General features: G+C 51.8%; 1 protein-coding gene across 1 annotated transcript in view; it reads right to left on the bottom strand.

The window, feature by feature from the left end:
* Nucleotides 1–8,653: 8,653 nt before the first annotated feature.
* Nucleotides 8,654–20,911, bottom strand: part of LOC144279295 (scavenger receptor cysteine-rich domain-containing protein DMBT1-like) — a 52,529-nt gene continuing 40,271 nt past the window's right edge. Inside the window, exons 12-15 of the mRNA XM_077840776.1 lie at nt 18,610–18,939; nt 17,150–17,479; nt 15,945–16,058; nt 8,654–14,939 (exon numbers count right to left, since the gene is read on the bottom strand). Coding sequence (XP_077696902.1) covers nt 14,809–14,939; nt 15,945–16,058; nt 17,150–17,479; nt 18,610–18,939 — 905 coding nt within the window. The 3' untranslated portion in view covers nt 8,654–14,808. The remainder of the gene's footprint in view (nt 14,940–15,944; nt 16,059–17,149; nt 17,480–18,609; nt 18,940–20,911) is intronic.

Raw genomic sequence — 20,911 nt, 5'->3', positions numbered from 1 at the left:
CAAGTGCAGAGTCCTGCACTTAGGATGGAAGAATCCCAGGTACTGCTACAGACTAGGGACCGAATGGCTCAGCAGCAGTTCTGCAGAAAAAGACCTAGGGGTTACAGTGGATGAGAAGCTGGATATGAGTCAACAGTGTGCCCTTGTTGCCAAGAAGGCAAACGGCATTTTGGGCTGTATAAGTTGGGGCATTGCCAGCAGATCGAGGGAGGTGATCTTTCCCCTCTATTCGGCATTGGTGAGGCCTCATTTGGAGTACTGTGTCCAGTTTTGGGCCCCACACTGCAAGAAGGATGTGGATAAATTGGAGAGAGTCCAGCGGAGGGCAACAAAAATGATTAGGGGACTGGAACACATGACTTATGAGGAGAGGCTGAGGGAACTGGGATTGTTTAGTCTGCAGAAGAGAAGAATGAGGGGGGATTTGATAGCTGCTTTCAACTACCTGAAAGGGGGTTCCAAAGAGGATGGATCTAGACTGTTCTCAGTGGTAGCAGATGACATAACAGGGAGTAATGGTCTCAAGTTGCAGTGGGGGAGGTTTAGGTTGGATATTAGGAAAAACTTTTTCACTAGGAGGGTGGTGAAGCACTGGAATGCGTTACCTAGGAAGGTGGTGGAATCTCCTTCCTTTGACGTTTTTAAGGTCAGGCTTGACAAAGCCCTGGCTGGGATGATTTAGTTGGTGATTGGTCCTGCTTTGAGCAGGGGGTTGGACTAAATGACCTCCTGAGGTCCCTGCCAACCCTGACATTCTGTGATTCTATGAATAGTTACCTGACCCAATGTCTTATGTCATGTCTCCTGCTTTGTCCCTAAAGCAGCTTTTTAACCCTTTACATTCCATCCACAGCAATGCAAAACATGGAGAGAAACTGAGGCACGCATACAAATCATACAGATATTAGCAAAATTCCCACATTTGTCACACCCTACAGAAGTTGGAGGGGGAATGAGGAGGATTCTCCGAAGGACATGGTGAAGGAGTGATTAGAGAGGTAGGAGGAGAACCAGGAGAGGACAGAGTCACAGAAGCCCAAGGAGGACTAGACTGCAAGAAAAATAGCATGGTCAACTGCATCAAAGGTTGGTGGCTGGCTGGAGAAGGATGAGGATGGAGCAGTGACTCTGAGATTTGGCTAGGGACAGGTCACTGGAGATTTTGGTGACAGCTGCGCCAATGTAGTGTTGGGAGTGGAAGCCAGATTGGAGAGGGTCTCGGATGGAACTGGAGGAAAGGAATTGAGAGAAGAGTGGGCTCAAGGACTTTTGTTTTGTTTTAAAATGGGAACCGACATGGGGAACAAATATTTAACAACATGCTCTTCAGTCTAGGAGAGAAAGCTCGAACATGACCCAACGGCTGGAAGCTGAAGCCAGACAAATTCATTCTGGCAATAAGGCGTAACTGTACAATGGGGAAGGTGACGAATCATTGGAAGAAGGTGCCTGGAGTCGTGGCGGATTCTCCATCAGTTGCCATTTCTGAACCCAGACAGGATGTTTTCCTAAGAGCTCTGCCCCGGGGATCAGTGTGGGGCAGTTCTCTGGGCCGTGCTAGCTTACGGGAAGGGTCCCTTCTACCTCGGGATCTAGGACTCCCCACAGGGCACGCACAGAGTGGTCTTCCTGCCCCATCCACACCCACTCCATAGGGTTCATACAATGGTCTCCCCCATCTCCTCCCTGCCCCCCCCACATTAGTATCCCTCATCTGCTACCCCATCCCCACCAGGTGCACAAGATGGTCTCCCCCATCCCCTTCCTGCCTCCCCCCCCTCGCACAATGGTCTCCCCCCATGTGCAACCACATCCCCTCCCCCCTCAGGGTGCACACAATAGTATCCCCCGTCTCCATCCACTCACCGCCCCAATCACCCTCAACACATCATAATCCTCCCCACATAATGGTCTCCCCCATCCGCAAGTCCATCCTCCCCCTGGTCTCCCCGATCCTCCCCGGGCGCATAGATGGTCTCGTCCGCCCCGCTCTGTGTATGAGGCGCGGACGATCACATTCTCTCCCGGGGAGGGGTATTTATCCCCGGGCGGGCGGTCAGGGAACTCACCGGGCCACCACCAGCTCGCTCCCTTCTACCCTTCACATCCGGCCGGTGTTTCAGCAAAACGGCTCCGCCGACCGCTCAACCAGCCCTTCCCCCCAGCAACACTTCCGAGCGGCAGCACCCGAGCCCACGTGACTAGGGGCAGCCCCACTTCCGGCGCCAAGAAGGCGGCCGGAGCTTCGGCCCCGCTTTTGCTCGGAGCTAGACTCGCTGGGGGCTGGCTGTGCACATGCGCAGTGACCGCCCCGTCGCTGGCGTGGGCCGTGCGCCTGGGCGGGCGTGAGGGGCCCGAGGGCCCCGAGCCCCCTGCGCCTGCGCCGCGGCTCAGCGATAGCCGGTGTCTGTCTGGTGCCGGCAAACGGCCACCGCTCCCAGTCGCCAGATCAAAAGCTTCGGGGGGTCGCGGCCTCCTGCCCCCTCGGGACCACCCCGAGGCGGAATATTGGGGCACTGGGGCCTTATGAGCGGATGGACTCATCCTGAAAGGGACGCAGGGCAGCCCTGAAGCGCAGCATCGCTACTGGGGAGCTGAGCTCAGGTCTCTAGTCAAGCCTGCCTGGACCCTGGTCTTTTAACCAGTGCTCTCTCCCGAGTCTTTGTCATCCATCGTCGTTTAGTTCACGGGGGTTGGCTGCGGGCACTAGGGCAAGAGCTGAAATAGTCACTGACCTGGGAGGTAAGGTGTCCCAGCCTTTAGCCTTGGCACAGCTTTTTATATGATGAACCAGACTTTCAATAATCCTCATCATATCTGACTTGGCTGTGTGGGTGGACGCCCAGGGCTGGGTTGCTTTAAAGGAACTGTATTTTTGCCTGCTGGGTAACCAGTAAAGCACTGTGGAAGCTGTTTTTGTTGCTGGCAATAACCATCAGTTCTGGGGATTCTCTGCCACATTCTTTGCAATTTGCAATTAAGCAATCTCAGGGTGACCCCCCCTGGGACCCCAGTCACACCCTCTTTTATACTTCTTCAGCTTGCTGGAAAGATCTTTGCTGTGAAGTGGGGATCAGGCAGTCCCCATTGGTCAAGCAGTCTCCGTTGCATATGTGCCTTCTCTAAGGGGTCTCTGGGATAGTGGATTCTTTTTTTGAGGGGTGTTGATGAGCCATTAACGCTGTCTGGCTATTGATGGCTACTCCTTTGTTGTAACTGAAAGGCTGGTTGTGGGTGTTCCCAACTTCACAACCTATTTCAGTAACACACATATAGAAATACTTCATAACTTCACAAACCATGCTAGTTCATACAATCCAACAGGGTATTAATGTTCAACAGATCAAGACTTTAAAATGATACCTTACAAGGTTTACTTTGTAGAAAACATATCGTAATCATATCACCATGGTGAATATGAAGGTTCAAGGCTGCTACTTTGAGGTACAGACTGTCACACAAATCCAATTATCATTCATACTAAGATAAACACTTATTTTCTGCTGATCAATTATATTTGGGGATAGATTCTGTTAGGATATAGATATTCAGGCCTGTCGGTAAAGGCCTGTACTCGAAGAATTTAGGTGTATTCTTATCACTTGGCTAGTTATAGAGATATAAAAGAAAGAAAGAATCAAAATCACCGTCTGCTGGTATAAGGGCCTTCTCTTACTGTGACAGTCTGAGGCCCTGTTCTTAGGCTAAGGCCTTTGGCTAAGCACCAGAGGCAGCCATAAGCTGGGAAGTGTATGGTCACATCCTCACATTCCAAACTAGTCACATTGAAATAAGGTGCTATTGGGTTGTTAGGAATACAATCCTGTCCTGATAGTGCCTATCGCCTCCAGAGAAAGGGAAGTGCCTAGAAAATGTAAAAGGAAACTTAGTTTGATAGTATCCTGTCTGGCAAGAACTCACTTATCAATAGCTGGGATGTGAAATCCTCACTTCTGTATTGTTTTGTCATTATAGTTCCCACTTTGGTATTGTTTATCTGTATAATCTCTGTCTGGTTCTGTGATTGTTCCTGTCTGCTGTATAATTAATTTTGCTGGGTTAAACTAATTAAGGTGGTGGGATATAATTGGTTACAATATGTTAGGATCGGTTAGTTAAATTTCAGGAAAATGATTGGTTAAGGTATAGCAAAGCAGAACTCAAGTTTTACTATATAGTCTGCAGTCAATCAGGAAGTGGGGTGGGGGGGGAAATTGGAATCATGTTTTGCTAAAGGGGGAAATGGGAACAGGGACACAGGTGTAAGGCTCTGTGGTGTCAGAGCTGGGAAGGGGGACAAAATTGGAATCATTGCTTGCTGGAAGTTCACTCCAATAAACATCGAATTATTTGCACCTTTGGACTTCGGGTATTGTTGCTCTCTGTTCATGTGAGAAGGACCAGGGAAGTAAGCGGGTGAAGGAATAAGCCCCCTAACAGATTCACAAACGAATTTCGGTGTGGCATTGCTCAGGAAGGGGATTCCCTCACTCTCTCATATTGAAGCTGTTCCAGTGTGGATAAACAATGGAAAACTCATGGGGCTAGAGGGAAAACAAGCATAAGAATGACTGAGTAGTCGAGTGCTTGGTACACTCATCGGAGAGGTGGGAGACCTGGGATCCAGACACTCTGCTCCGATGACTTTTTAAATTATTTCTCCACAGTGGCACAGCTTCAGTAAGAGTGAGTGGGGGCTTTTCCCCAGATAAGGGTATCCTCAAGCCCAGTGGTTACAACACCCATGTGGAGGGTGGCAGATCCTAATTCTCCTCCCCTCTCTCAGATGGAAAGGGGAGTTGAACTGGGGATCTCCCATGCCTTAGGTGAGTACCCTAACCACTGGGCTAAAAGTCACGCGCAAGGGCCTCTGCCCCCCTCCCTGTAGTTGTTTTGTGTTAGCTTGGCTATAGGGGCCTGATCCAGTAGGTGAGCTCTGAGTATGCTGACCAGATCAAGCCCCAGGCTAGTTAAGTGGAAGAACTCCTATTTTCCCGGTTCATGCATGGCTTTGGGACTTAAGGCATCCAGATGCCTGGCGTGGAGCTGCAGTGCGCGGGCTCAGAAGCAGGATCATAGGTACCTAAGGAATTTTTACTGCAAAAATTCAGGTGCCAGGTGAGTTAAGGCAACTTCAGGGTTCACGAGCAGCTGAGCAGAGGTTTGGTGACTCTCAGTGTGATCTGATTCTGGGATTTAGCTGCCTGAAGTGGCAATTAGGTGCCTACGTCCCTTTGTGAATCCAGCGCACATTGATTATCAGTCTCCTTTACTAAGATTGGCTAGTGCTGCCAAATACTGAAGAATATTCTTCATTCCTAGTTATTGGTTACTATGGATTACTGTTTACTTACTACCAATTCTGATCAGTTATTATTAATACTGATATCTTACAGCTAACTATTATTGCTATTCAGTTATAGATTCCTATGCTAATTGCTTTTTGATTATTGTTTACTAACAATTATTTTGATAAGTAATTAAACGATTACTGATTTTTTGTTACTGATTGCTGATTATTTATATTGATCACTGCTATTATAACCTAGTAATGATCAATTATTGCTTATTCACTAATAAGCTGGACACTGATTAGTGATTATTATAACTGATTATTAAGATGATTGCTTGCTGATTGCTGTGATGTAATACTGATTATAGTAATTGATTATTACTGTTGCTGATTATTGATTGTTGGATGATTGATTACTCCTGACTCTAATTGATAATAGTTACTATTATCAGTCGCTAAGTGCTGTGATGGGGCACATCACTGATTACTCTAGTTAATTATTGATTGCTGTCGATTGCTGGTTGCTTTGATGGTGGCTGATTCTTGATGACTAATTGGTTATTGATGGCTATTATCAATAGCTGCGACGGGGTTGATTACTGATGGCTCGAATTGATTACTGATTACTATGGATGGCTGATTGGTGTAATGTAGAGCAGATTATTGGTGACCTATAAAGGATCGCAAAAAGAAAAGGAGTACTTGTGGAACCTTAGAGACTAACCAATTTATTTGAGCATAAGCTTTTGTGAGCTACAGCTCCCTTCATCGGATGCATAAAGTGAGCTGTAGCTCACGAAAGCTCATGCTCAAATAAATTGGTTAGTCTCTAAGGTGCCACAAGTCCTCCTTTTCTTTTTGCGAATACAGACTAACACAGCTGCTACTGTGAAACCTATAAAGGATTGGTTACTGACAGGGGTTGTTAGTGGTTGGTGATTGGTTACTGATTGCCGGGGATTGGCCGTTGGGGTTGTTAGTGGTTGGTGATGGGTTCCTGATTGTTGGGGACTGGCTGTTGGGGCTGTTACGGTTGGTTGTCGGTCACTGATTGCTGGGGACTGTTGGCGGTTAGTTGTTGGTTGCTGATTGTTGGGGACTGGCCACTGGGGCGGTTAGTGGTTGGTTGTTGGTTAGTGATTGCTGGGGACTGTCCGGTGGCACTGTTACAGTTGGTTGTCAGTTGACTGTTTACATGGTTAACATTAACAAGCCATAAATAAATACATACAATTAGTATTACCTCTAATTCTCTAACAATACAGATTTGCACTTCAAAGCCTTAGTTCATTTAACATGGCTATGTTAACTATTTATAAGGAATAGCCCTAATTACCATTTATATACTTCTCTAACATGTCTCTAAAGGCTGAGTTTGGGTCAATTAGTTTGCTAGTTGTGTAACCCTTTCTGGTCCTGTGTCACAGAGTGGAAGTGACATCATCACTTGGCTTTTCTCCCTCCCAAATCAACACCTGGAAGAATGTCTGTCAGATAAAGCCTTTGAACTGGGGAAGAGTGGTCCTAGGTTGGAAAGGGAATCCGGTCTGTGTATTGAGGAACTGCTTGTACCATCTGTCAGGGTGAGAAAAGCTGTTCAATTCAACTCTTGCTTAGGCTAAAAGTTTAGGATTTAGAAACCATGCTTACTTTTTATGTTCTTAAGGTAACTATCTCTGACCTTTATGCCTAACCCTTATAATCACTTAAAATCTATCTTTCTGCAGTTAATAAACTTATTTTTATGTTTTATCCTTACCAGCGAGTTTGTCTAAAGTGCTTGGGGAATCTGCTCATATTGCAAAGGCTGGTGCATGTCCACTAGCCTTTGATGAAGTGGCAAACTAATTAATTACTGTGCATTGTTTAAGGAAAGGTCTTGAGCAATGTAAGAGAGTACATTTCTAGGGTGCAAGGCTGTGGCTGGGGGGATTTGTTGGTGTCTTCCTGTGTATAGTTCATGAGGGGCTGTGAGAGCCTGCATGTAACTGTGGGTATGCCTTCACAGGCTAATGGTTGTGTGAGAATGAAGCCTGAAGGGGTTGCTTGTCACTAGCAGAGCAGTATGAGAGGAATCCTGATCCAGAAAGTAAAAGGGGACACCGTGGTCCCACAGTCCAGGTTGTACCCTGTGGGTGACACAATAGCCTATGCAGGAAACTAGGCTATGGACCTGAAAGAATTGATTGCAGATATCACATGCCCTTTCATTATGTGTGCTGATCTGAGTAGTCACAGCAGATTGTGGGGAAGTGAGGAAAAGGATAACAGTGGAAAATATTTACAGAAATTCCTTGAAGAGAATAATTTTGTGACATTAAATGATGGAGTACCTACCAGGTTCAATACGGCAGACAGAAATTTCTCATGTCTTGAACTGGGAAGAACTTCTAGCACCATAGCAAGTGAATGCAGCAGGGAAATGTACAGAGAGGAAGGACTGGGTAGTGACCACTTCCTGACATTAACTATAGATCAAGGAAATACTGAAGGCAAGGATAATATCCCCACTAAATAGGCAATTTGGAAATTCTTTAGAAGCAAAAGTGAGGAATATGTGAATGAGCAATGCATCAGTGAAGATATTGAGGAATTCTGTAGTAATGTTACTAAGGGAATCAGAAAGACGGCCAGCCATGGGTGGTGGGTATAATATAATAATAACATTCCCTGGTGCTGCTGCGGCCGCCAAACCCCCAGTTGCTGGGTTTTGGGGGGGAAGTTTTTGATTTATTATGCCCCATGCAGGTTCCAGGGTGGCTGAGGAGGCGGTATGTGCTATTCAGCTTCAGCACATACCACCTCCTCAGCCACCCCAGAACCTGCATGAGGCTCATCAAAAGCTTCTTCTGGAGGAAAGTCTGGGAGGTGCTTTTCTTCGGGGTCTGGGGAGGGAAGGCACAGCACGATGTGGCTGCAGCTGACCCTGGACTCCTCTGAGCAGGTTGGGAGGTGATGGGATCCCCTCCTGGGGTGCAGCCTGGGCCTGTGGGACTGCTGTGCCCTCTTAACTCTCTCCAGCCTGGGCTGTCTCTCACAGTGTCTTGCTAGTGACCAGTAGCAAACCCCTCCAGGCGCTGTGATCACTCAGCACAACCGTATGTGGAACCCCCACACCCAGCTAGATTGCATGAATGCTCCCAGAGCCACTCATGAATCACACAGAGAAAGGCACCAGCCCAATCCCCCCAGCTCCTGGCACTGTACCTCAAGAATATACCATTTTGCACTGTTCAAGATGGGCAGTGCAAATTTATTAATTGGTTCACCACTTCAATAATGGAAAGTGTACATACACCAGCCTTTGTTAAACCTGAGCAGATTTACCCCACGCTTCATACAAACTCACTGGTAAAGATAAACAATTAAACGAATTTATTGACTATAAACGATGGATTTTAAGTGATATTAAGTGGTAGGCAAAAAGTCAGAGTTAGTTACCAAAGGAAATAAAATATAAGTACACAGTCTAAACTCTCAACCCTATTAGACTGGACAACATCTAGATTAAGCAGTTTTTCTCACCCCACTGGATACTGCAGTCCTTAATATACAGGTTTGTTCCTTAAATCTGGGCCAATCTCCTCTGTTGGAGTCTTGTTTTCTTCTCAGTGTCTTAGGTGCTTGCAGCATAGGTGGGGGCAGGAGAAGGGCCCAGAACATGGCTTCTGTGTCTGTTTTATGCCCTCAGTCCATGTGCTTGGAAAACACAAGTCCAGGAATGTCTGGGGCATTGCTGAGTCCCCAGGTAAAGTTGAGCAATTCCCCTGGTGTGGCGTTATGCAGGTGAGTCATTGAATTGCAGCTCCCTTGCTGGACAGTGGCTGTTGATGGTTGTTTGACACCTGCCCAGGCGTTGGTTACTTTCCTTGTTGCCTCCGGGGAGCTAATATCTGGCGGATTCCTGAACTTACAGCATGTTTTAGTGACAATCATACAACACAATTCTCTTAACTTCATATGTATTAATGATATACATATATGGATAAAGAAATGGCTCTCAGCAGGTCATAACCTTTCCCCTGATACCTTACAAGACATGCTTTATATGTAAGATCACGATTATATGAATATGGGGGTTCCAGGATGGTCCCCCAAGGTATAGAATGTCACAGAGGGGATCGGGGCTTTGGCTGGCCCTAGGCTCCTCCAGAGCTGGGGGGACTCCTCTGGCCGAGAGGGGTGTCTCAGGGCTCCTCCGGGGGAGCGGTCTGGGGGTCCCCGTGTAGTGCGAGAAACTGCTAGCTCTAGGAATTTGCTACCTGTAGCAGTTACTCATATGTAAGGGATTGTAAAAAAAATGCTATCAGATGTAGCAAATTCCTACAGGTAGCAGTTTTTTGCACTACGCTTGCTGTGGGGTGGGGAGGAGGTCTTGGGGCTCCAGCCATGGGAGTGGGGTGGAAATGGCAGAGCCGGGGCTAGCCTCCCCAAAGGGGGGGCTCTACCCATCGCCCATGCAGCCAGATGGCTCCAGCATCCTTCTGAAAACCTCCAGTGAAGGAGCTTCCACAACCTTCCTAGGCGTCTGTTCCATTGTCCTACTGCTCTTACATTTATTTTGTGTGGTGAGCACTTTAAGGATGGTTTCTATGAATCCCGATATTCCTTCAGTAAGAGTGCCATAGCCAGCTATGATGGGTCTGCCTGAGTTCCCCTGTTTGTGTATCTTGGGAAGCATGTAGAACAGGAGTGGGCAAGAGTAACAAAGGAACGCTTGTCCAACTCAAGCTGCACGTTTTCAATGGATAAAGGGGCTAAGACGTTGCAAACGATTGCCTCAGATTTTGTACAAGCAGATGAAAACTTAGGGCTTGGCTACACTTGCAAGTTAGAGTGCATTAAAGCAGCCCCAGGTGCCCTAACTCCCAACCCGTCCACACTGGCAAGGCACTTAGAGCGCCTGGACTCTGCAGCTGGAGCGCTCCTGGTAATCCACCTCCCCAAGAAGCATAACGCTGGTTGTGCCTTGGCTGAAATGCCCCAGCGTCCGCGTGGACGAGGTGTTGCATTACTGCGCTGCGATCGGCTTCCCGAAACACCCCATAATCCCCTTAAGTCAAGTGACTACTTTAGTCAGTGTTTTGGAGTCGGCTGGAGGAATGCGGCTATCCCCTTTCAAAGCTCCGTTTCTGACAGCCGGCTGCTTATCTGCCCCGGGACAAAGCAACTGTTAGTGTGGAATGTTGCTTGCTGTGAGAGAGGCGGGGGGAGGGGGGTCTGAACTTACAAGACAGCACGCTGATGCACTCAGCACCCCAAAAACCCACTCTCTCTCCCTCCACATACACACTCCACCCCACCCTCCACATTTTGAAAAGCATGTTGCAGCCACTTGAACGCTGGGATAGCTACCGCAATGCATTGCTCTTTGTGGCGTTGCAAGAGCTGCTAATGTGGCCATGCCAGTGCGCTTCCAGCTGAGAGTGTAAACGCTCGGCAGCGTTTTCCCTGCTGTGGTCTCCGAAGGCTGGTTTAACTCCCAGCCCTCTACATCTGCAAGTGTCGTCATGCCCTTAGATTAGCATAGTTTCCTAATTAACTGTGATGTACAGTCACTAGAAAAAAAGAAAAGGAGTACCTGTGGCACCTTAGAGACTGACCAATTTATTTGAGCATAAGCTTGAATGATGAAGCTGTAGCTCACGAAAGCTTATGCTCAAATAAATTGGTTAGTCTCTAAGGTGCCACAAGTCCTCCTTTTCTTTTTGTGGATACAGACTAACACAGCTGCTACTCTGAAACCAGCCCCTAGAAAGGAAACTGTGTCCGTGCTGCACTGAGTGGTAAGCAAACACTCCCTCACTGGCCAAAACTTTTAGTTTCTGTGTCTTGCCTCAGAAAAAATCCTGAAACACTTGGTGTTAAACACTTACTTTTACCAGCATAAGTGTGTTTCTTGCTTTGAAAGTGCTGGGTAATGTCATTTTGACCACCGTTAGCAATGGAGACGTGCTCTTCATGTTTCACATACAACTTTGCTGTTGTCTAATGTTGAAGTGTCTCTGAAACCTGTCTTTTTTTAAAAACTTGAACTGTTTTTGGAGGTCTTCATTACAATTGCACAGATGTTTCCTAGACATTTTTATAGCAAAAAATGACCACACACAAACTATTGATTCTTCTAAGGACACAGGTATGCACAAGTCCTTCCCCCCCATCCCACCCGCAAAAAGAATAAAAGCATCACCTGGCAACATCATGTGACTGGTGGCAGCACTGCCTTCACAGCTGGGCAATGGAGAGCATCAGCTGCTTGCTGGCATGCCTGGCTCTGAAGACAGTGCCCCCCCAGCAGCAGCACAGAAGTAAGAGTAGCATGGTGGTATTGCCACCCTTACTTGTAACACAACCAGCCCTTGACAAAGGAGATCATATGTGTGAATGAACTGTGTGTGCTCCTTGTAGGGATGTTTTGGATACATGATGTCAGACGGGTGGCAGGTTTGTAGAAATTTTGGTGGTGCCCAGAACCTGTGTCTCCCCCCGCCCCCACTCCACCCCCCACCTGCCTAAGGCTCTGGGAGGGAGTTTGGGTGGGGGGGAGGAGGTCTGGGGTGCAGGCCCTGGGCTGGGGATTAGGGTGCAGGAGGGCTGCAGGCCCTTGGCTGGAGTTTGGGTGCTGGGTGTAGGCTCCGGGCTGGGGGTGGGGGTGCAGGAGGGGCTGAGGGGTGCAGGGTCTGGGACAGTGTTTGGGGGTGGAGGGGGTACAGGCTCTGGGATGGCATTTGGGGGACGGAGGAGGTGTGTGGGAAGGGGGAGGGGTGCAGGCTCTGGGAGGGAGTTTGGGGATAGGAGCAGGTTCAGGGGTGAGGGCTGTGGGGCCGAGGATGAGAGGTTTGGGGTATGGGAGAGGCTCAGGGCTGGGGCAGAGGATTAGGGTGTGGGGGGGATGAGGGCTCTGTCTGGGGCTGACGTTGAGGGGTTTGGGACATTGGAGAGGCTCAAGGCTAGGGCGGAAGGGCAGGGTAAGGGCAGCCTGCCCTGCCATTAATGAAAGGTGGCAGCAGCAGTTGATGCGGGGAGCCCGCAGAGCAGAGTCTGTGTGAGCTGCAGGCTCAGGGGCTGGGGCAGGTGCGCGGGGGCAGCAAGTGGGGGCTGGGGGACATTTGGGGGAGGTGCAGAAGGGCGGTTGGCAGGGCTGGGGGAGAGACCTGGCCCCAAACGTTGGTGGAGCCAGGCCCTATATATTTCTGGAGCCCAGGCACCACGAGTGTATATAACTCGCTGCCCCTAATGTCAGTCTGCCTCTGGCTGGGACCCAGCTCCTGCTAGCCCCTGTTTTGCTGAACCAATTTCTTGCTATGGGCCAAGTTAATCTCCAAGTCAAAGGGTTTACACCAGAGATCTCCATGGCCTGGTAGATCTGCTACTGAAACACCAGGGTAGAATTGATTTGCAAGTGTTCCTTTACAGGGCTCTCTCAGAACACTAGCCCAGCCCAACAGCTGAACACAGCACTCTGCCTATACGGCAGGCAGCCTGTTTGTCTCAGGGGGACTCTTAGCTACCACAAAATGTGCAATTAAAAGCCCTTCCTATTTCACACTGTCTCAACACTCCGGCTCCCAAGCGAGGCAAACACTGGAGCTGGGAAGAGACCATCTCGCTGCTTTCAGCCTGCGGCTGCAACTCACCCAACCAGTAAAAATCAGCGTTTACGAATTGGAGCACTGCCACTAACCCCCATCGGATGGCCTGCGTGCGGCACCCTTCAACCCTGCGGATGCTGACAATCCATGTAGCCATGATCTGTGCCCATCAGTTCCTACTTTCTTGGGGCTGACCTTGCACTGAGCTGATAAGAAAATTAATTTAGTGCTTCTATACAGCCTCCGGTTAAGTTGCTCAAAGCATTCTGTAGTGAGCCTCAGAGTAAGGAAGGCTCAGACTCTGAGGCAGTGCAGAAGTAAGGGTGGCAATACCATGTCACCCTTACTTCTCTGCTCTGCCCTGCAGCCAGCAGGTGGGGATGCTTCCCTGGGGGCCTGGTCTGAAATTAGCACCGCCTGACAGCAGCAAATTTCTCTGCTGCTGCTGGTGGGCATCGCTGCTTTCAGAGTTGATCCCCCTGGCAGTAGCCACAGCTCTCTGCTCTCCACTCTGTCACCCTACTCTTCGTGCGTCCTACCCAAAGACCAGTCACGACTGCAGTCACTGAGCTCAGGGAGGAGTGCACCATTTTAATGTGTGCAGCACACTCATTTTACCAGAACACCAGGCTCCTTGGGAAGGGATTATACATCGCTGAGGTTCAATCCTTTTACGTAAACTCCTCACTATCCTGTAATGCAAGCAGTGAAGAGCTGTCCTAGGTTGACCTAGCCATAATAACTGCCTGTAGTGTCCAGTGGAGAGCAGGGACTGCTGCCCAGGGGGGCAGCTCTTTGTGAAGGCAGCGCTGCCTTCACAAATCAGGGCAAATGTCCAGTTTTAGTGAAAAAGTAGGGATGGCCAGAACAGAGCTGAAAAAGGGGACTGTCCCTGCCAAAACAGGGCGTATGGTCATCCTACTACAGAAAGGGTGAGAGTGGGGCATTTTGAGGAGTGGGGAGCCATTGACACCTTGTGGAAGCTTTTGGGAATTACAAGAAATCAGAAAGGTTTCAGCTGTCAACATGCTACTCACACAAAGAGAAGGGGGAATAATGTGGTTGTTCCCAAACATCATCCCCTGTGAAATGTGCAATGGGGCTTGTGTCTGGATGCAACTGTGTAGTATTACTGCAGGGTGTTTATACAGCACAAGGAGGGGACGGGAAAGGACTGAGGGGCCAGGACAGAGCGGGGAGTGAATTTGGGAAGGTTAGAGGGAAGCTCTCTGTATCTGTAACCTAACCCATTCCTTTCCATTAAGCAAGGCACCATCCTGCAGCTGCACTCAGTTCTGCACCTTATCTACACACTAGAAACTGTAATCATCATTTACTGGGGGCCCAGGCTGGCTGCTGCACAGACAGACATGGCCTGGTGCCCTGAGCTCAGGGTGTATTTGGCACAGACAGACAGATGGGGCCTGGTGCCCTGAGTTCAGGGGGCATTGGGTGCAGACAGACAAGAACACCAGGCTTTACCAGGGTCTGGCGCATCGGGCACAGGCAGACACCTGTAGTCAGTCTCTCCCCATAGCTCATTTAAATGTTGGGATGGTCATTGCGTGGGGATGGAACCGGCTGTCCTGTGCACCTGACAATGGTTCTGCATGGCGCACCACATGCTGTCTGCATGACTGGGCACAGGCTACTCAGGGATGGGCATGGGAGCTGCTTGGAGCTACACCAGGGAAAGCTGGGGGTGGGGTGGAGCAGGGGATCTTCCAGGTGATCTGCAGGGGACAATGGAGCCAGGGGCTCCACAGGGGGAGTGGAGACTCCCAGCCCCAGCCCCCAGAGGAGCCCCATCAGCGTCCCCACAACCCAGGCAGCTGGCAGCCCTGGGACTGCTCTGTGCAGGATCCCACTGGCCCGTCTCTCACTGCAGGCTGAGCCCAGCTCAGCCTGGCTTGCATGCGGCTCTCACAGCACCATGTCTTCCCTCACCAGCCAGGTCATCTCGTTATCGGGCTCCTCGGGGGTTTCTGGATTTGCCACTTCCTGGGTCTGGGGTGGGGTATCTGGAGCCCCCAGCTCCTCCAGATGCACATGACCTGCAAGCAAGAGGACAGGATGAAGCACCTGGGCCAATGACCTTTGCCCCTGGCACCACCTCACCCAGGTGCCAGGGCGCCTTTTAAATAGAATCTCACCGTAGGGTTGCCAACTTTTGAATCGCACAAAGCTGAACACCCCTGCCCCTCCCCTTCTCCAAGGCCCCACCCCCACTCGCTTCATGCCCCCTCCCTCCATTGCTCACTCTCCCCCACCCTCACGCACTTTCACTTGGCTGGAGCAGGGGGTTGGGGTGCAGAAGGGGGTGTGGGCTCCAGCTGGGACTGTGGGCTCTGGGGCAGGGATGGGGATGAGGGGTTTGGAGAGCAGGAGGGGGCTGGGGCAGGAGGTTGGGATGTATGGGGCGGGGGGTGTGGGTGATATGGGCTCCAGGAGGGAGTTTGAGTGAGGGGACTCCAGGCTGGAGCAGGGGGTGGGGGTCCAGGAGGGGGTTAGAGGTGCGAGGTCCTGGCGCCGCTTACTGCGGCTCCCAGGAAGCAGCCACCAGGTCCTTGTGGCCCCTAGGTGCATGAGCGACCAGGGAGGGTCTATGCACTGTCTTCATGTCTGCAGGCACTGCCCCCACAGCTCCCATGGTTGCAGTTCCCGTCCAATGGGCGCTGTGGAGCAAGCACTTGGGGAGGAGGCAGCGTGCGGAGACTGCCACAGCCCCAGGCCCCTGCTGAGCCACTGACCGGAGCTGCCCTGGTCATTTTTTGAACAGGTGTTCTGGTTGAAAACTGGATGCCTGGCAACCCAACCCCACTGCCAGGGCAGGGCTGTAGGGATGGGGCACCTGCAGGCTGGGACCGTGGGCCTGTGTGTGGCAGTCAGAGCAGGGTCCCCAGTAGCTGTGAGAGCAGCAGGTCCCCATGCAGGGAGGCAGCACAGGGCATGGACAGGGCACTGGGTTCCAGCTGGTGCTGTACTCCTGGGTTAGGATGGCAACCCTCATCCTAGCCCCGCTTCCTTGCAGCGCTGTGCTCGGGGTCCAGGCCTCTTACCCAGGGGGTTCCTAGCAGCTCTGCCCCGACACCTCCTCCAGCAGAGCAGGGCCCCGCAGATCAGCACCACGACAGCACCCAGGCCGAGGAGCACGGACCAGAGCAGCCCAGAGCCTGGGGAGAGAGCCAGGCAGTGAGCTGTGCCCCCCTCCACGGACCTGCCACAACCATGGGGCTGATCCCTGCCTCTGCCCCACAGCCCCTGAGACTGACTCTCCCCTCCCACAGCCCCCTGCCAAGGCTGACTCCATCCCCTCGCCTATAACCCCCCATGGCCCTACTGTCCCTACCCCACAGCCCCCCCCCCCCCACGGCTGACTCCCTCCCCCGCCCCACAGTCCCTATGGAGCTGATTCTGTTCTGCCCTCCACAGCCCCCATCCTGAGGCCACCTCCCTGCCCCACCCCACAGCCCAACCTGGGATTGAGTTTCTTGCCCTCAGAACCTTGGTTGCCAAGCCCATGCCCTCTGCCACAGGCCCTGAGGAGGAGGGCGAAGTGTGGGGCAGTGCAGGGCCCTGCGCGGGGGATGGCTAAGGGGTTGTCAACCACACAAACCTAAACACCCTTGCCCCGCCCCTGCCCCTTCCCCAAGGCCTCACCCCTTCTTACTCCATTCCCCCCTCCCTCCGTTGCTTGCTCTCCCCCACCCTCACTCACTTTCACCGGGCTGAGGCAGGGGGTTGGTGCGGGAGGGGGTATGGGCTCTGGGAGGGAGTTTGGGTGCGGGAAGGGGCTCAGGGCTGGGCTGCCCCCAGGGAACACTCCCAGCCCAAGGAGTCTGGGGGAGGGGGATGTGTTAGAGAGAGGGTTGGGGGCACTAGCTCCCAGAGGCCTCTTCCCAGCTGCTCCCACAGGCCCTGTCCCTTAGTCTCCTCTCCCAGACCCCACAGGCTCTCTGCCCCGCAGATCTGTGCTCTGGGTTTGCCTGCAGGGGTTGCAGCCTCCAGCACGAGAGCCAGGGCTGGCAGGAGAGGGAGCCCCGTGGCAAAGGAGGCTGCTCAGAGACCCAGGAGCGGTGCCCCAGGCTGAGCAGGGCTGTCGGAACCGCTGGGACAGCCAGTATCCTTGGTGTGGTGAGCAGGAGCCCTGGCGCTGCCCCCCTGGAGCCCGGCCACCCCCTGGCACGGCCAGGGTGTCACTCCTGCTCACCCCATGTCTGCAGGAACATGGGCATGGCTACGGCGCACAGCGCTGGTCACTCACCGGCCTGCCCAGCACACACCACGCTGGCCTCGGAGCCACGGCCACACAGCCCGGGACCCAGCCGGCTCAGCTGGCACTCAGTGATGAGAGACTCCTGGCCCAAGCAGCTCACGCCCTCCAGCCAGACGTCGCCGGCCCCGTGACCGAACTGAGCAACGCCCGGGGCCGACAGCGCCGTGCCGCAGCCCAGCTGCTTGCACACCACCCCCGCCTCCGGCAGGCCCCAGCCGGCATCACACACGGCACCCCAGGTGTCGTTAATCAGCACCTCCACTCGCCCGGAGCAGGAGCTTGGGCCACTTGTCAGCCGCAGCCTCAGCTGGCCCTGATCTGAAACACAAAGCACAGGGCACAAGAGGCTGTTCCCTGCTGCCAGACGCCCGAATACCCGGCACCGCACGCGGATGGGGGGGGTGTCTGCACAGAGCAGAGAGGAGCATTTCTATTTCACCCCACCTGTGTGTGCGCACACGCACTCACAGACACACACACACACTGCATCCCCCCACACGCAATGCCACACAAGCAGACACACATACAATCCCATGCACAACTGCTATATGGCCCTGTTCACCCATACACACATTGCCACAAATACACATACATACTGCACAGCCATACACATGCTGCTACACAAGCAGATGCATACACAGAGTCCCATGCACAACTCCCATACATCCTTATGCACACACACATTGCCTCAAATACACACATACTGCCATTAGGGTTGCCAACTGTCTAATCGCACAAACCCAAACACTCTTGCCCTGCCCCCTTCTCTGAGGTTCTGCCCCCACTCACTCCATTCTCCCTTCCTCTGTCGCTCGCTATCCCCCACCCACTTTCATCTGGTTGGGGCAGGCAGTTAGGGTGCAGGAGGAGGTGTGGGGTGCAGGCTTTGGGAGGGAGTTTGGGTGCGGGAGGGGGCTTAGGGCTGGGGCAGGCAGTTGGGGTGCAGAAGGGGGATGGGAGCTGCAGCCAATGGGAGCTGCGGAGTCAGCACTCAGGATCAGGCAGCGCATAGAGACTGCCTGGCCACCCCTGTGCCTAGGAGTCAGAGGGACGTGGTGCTTGCTTCTGGGAGCCATGCAGAGCCAGGGCAGGTAGGGAGCCTGCCTTAGCCCTGTTGCGCTGCTGGACTTTAGCTCCTAAAATCTCCTGGATTGGTTTCAGTAGCCTCTGAGAGATCAAGGCCAATTCCGGGAGACTCCAGGGCAGTCTGGGAGGGTTGGCAACCCTAACTGCCACACATGTATGCAAGTATTCATAGACTGTCCTGTGCACACCCTTTCATACACACACACACAGATGCTGTCACAAACAGGTACAGAGACAATCACACACAAACCCCAAAACACACATACACCACCACACCTAGGCTGACTCTCAGGGGTTAGCACCCTCTTCAGAGCCCCCACCCCACTATCAGCAGCACAGGCTCCTACCACCCTTTCTGTTACCTGAGCACACAACACTGGCATCTTCTCCAGGGTTACAGCCATGCTCTCCCCAAGGCTTAGCCTTGCATTCGGTGAGGGCAGCTTCTGTCCCTGTGCACTGAACCTCATCCAGCCACACACGGTCAGATCCTTGCCCAAAGTGAGCCCCATGTGGTGCTGATAATGCTGTCCCACAGCCCAGCTGCCTGCACACGACTTCAGCCTCGGACAAGCCCCAGGTGTCATCACACACTGTTCCCCACTGCTGGTTATGAAGCACCTCCACTCTCCCAGCGCAGCGACTCGGGCCGTTCACCAGTCGGAGTGAAGCCACTTCTGAAATGCCTGAGCCTGCAAACACCCAAGGGAATAAAGACTTAGGGAGGTTCCTGTGCATCTGATCTGTAGTGACACAGGGAACGTAGTGTCTTGAGACACAGGACTGGCTGGAGAGGCAGACTCTGGAAATTGAGAGCAAGGAAAATGCCATCTGCTTTTTGTTTTTTACTGTGTTCAGGGAAACAGGACTTTGTAAATAAACCAGACTGCACAAAAGAAACACTTGACTTGTGTAATCAATTTCTCCTCTGCCCAGAAACACCTGTCAAGGCCCGACTATGGATAATGCAACAAATGGGCAACACTCCTCATTTAGGAAGAGCAGAGGGGGCACATGGCAGTGGGGGGTGGCACCCTGACTTGCTTTACAGTTAGTGAGCACTCAACAGTGCTGGACATGGAAAGCATAGGGAACACTGTTCCCATTGAGACATGGCAAGAGGGGGTACCACTGGGATCTGCAACGCCCCACAAATCAAAGACTAGGGTGAACAGCACTTTGAACGCCTGCTGCAATGTGTTGAAAGACACTCTGTGTTGCTCTGGGGAATCAGTGTATGGGAGCCTGCAGGGATCTTGTGCTGCCACGAGAAAAACATCCCTGGAGTTTCTAAGAATGATCAGTGATAATTTTCTAACACAAGAAGTATGGCCCCTGACTCGGGCTGGCCCTACAGGAGACTGATGGACAAAGGAGAATTTATCACAGAATTACAAATGGGAAGGTGCAGAGGTGCAAGTGATCCAGACCTGATTACACTGGCTATGTGCAAACACAAAACTGCCCTGACAGTGGTGATGGGGTGTACTAGATGTTTGCTGCCCTCTGCTGGACACCCCACCACTTTGGCACACCCTGCCCTGACAGGCTGCCCTGCTGGAAGGGAAGAGCAGCAAGTTCAGATTGCCAGGGGATGCCTTGAGAGGTCTCCCACGATCAGCTGCAGGCAGAATCAGTGAGAGTTGGTCCCTCAGCACCTGGAAGCATGGGGAGCAGAGAGAGATCAGGGCCCAGCAGGGCAGATGAAAAGGGCTGGCTCCTTCTAGAGGCCCGTTCTGGTGAAGCTGGGACAGGGAGGGCTGGTGGGCCAGTTTCCCAAAGCTGAAAACAATTATGAGCAAAATTGATTGAGAAGAAAGGTTTAAATCCAAACTGTGAATGATAATTGGAAAATGTTTAGGATGCCCTAGTGATTGCTCTGAATGATCCCAACTAACACTGCAACCCCCCACCCCCCCCAGCCCCAGCTGTCAACTCCACAATCACAGAAGATGGATTAGTTGGTTAAAAAAATATCTTGGTTAAGAAGGGAAGTAATGCAGCAACAAATAATGATGATTAGTAATTAAAAACAATATCTAACAAACAAAATGAGGGAAGCTGAAAGCGAAGGCTATAAATTAGCAGTAAGGAGATGCAGACAGTTGATAAGGGAACCTAAAGTATCAGTGTATATAATCTATGGCCAGTACACTTCAGTACAGTTATGCTGGGGCTGGTGGGGATTGCAGGGTTAGTTGGGATCATTCAGAGCGATCACTAGGGGCACAGAGCAAATAGGTAAGAGTCTCTGTGTGTAAACAGGAACTGAAGGCAGCCCTGGGTATCTGTCATCTCTACAGGGTATGAGGGGTGGGATCGAAGAAAAGCCCAAGAGATCACAGTGCACCCCCTCAGAAAGGGGGAAAGGAAAACACACCAGTTGGCTCTCCAGCAAGGCCAGAACAGCCAAAAGTTGCAGAGCTAACAGCCGAGCAGATGGAGAAGAGGCCTAAATGCACAGAGGGCCCAAAGAGACGGGCTGTGGTGAGTCCAGGCTGCAGCAGGGAATGAGGGTGGGTGAGTAAGGGATGCAGAAGCTAAGATGAGGGTTGCCAACATTGTATTTAAAAATACAGGCCAGACCTCAGATGTCCCCAGTCTTGACTTGAACCCCTAGTGGCAAGTCCCTTCCCCCACCCCCGACTTCCTAGGGCTTGTCTC

Source organism: Eretmochelys imbricata, chromosome 23 (genome assembly GCF_965152235.1).
Source record: "Eretmochelys imbricata isolate rEreImb1 chromosome 23, rEreImb1.hap1, whole genome shotgun sequence".
In the NCBI taxonomy this organism is placed as follows: Eukaryota; Metazoa; Chordata; order Testudines; family Cheloniidae; genus Eretmochelys; species Eretmochelys imbricata.
Note: the sequence above shows the minus strand (reverse complement) of the source record. Positions and strands in the feature narration are given on the sequence as shown.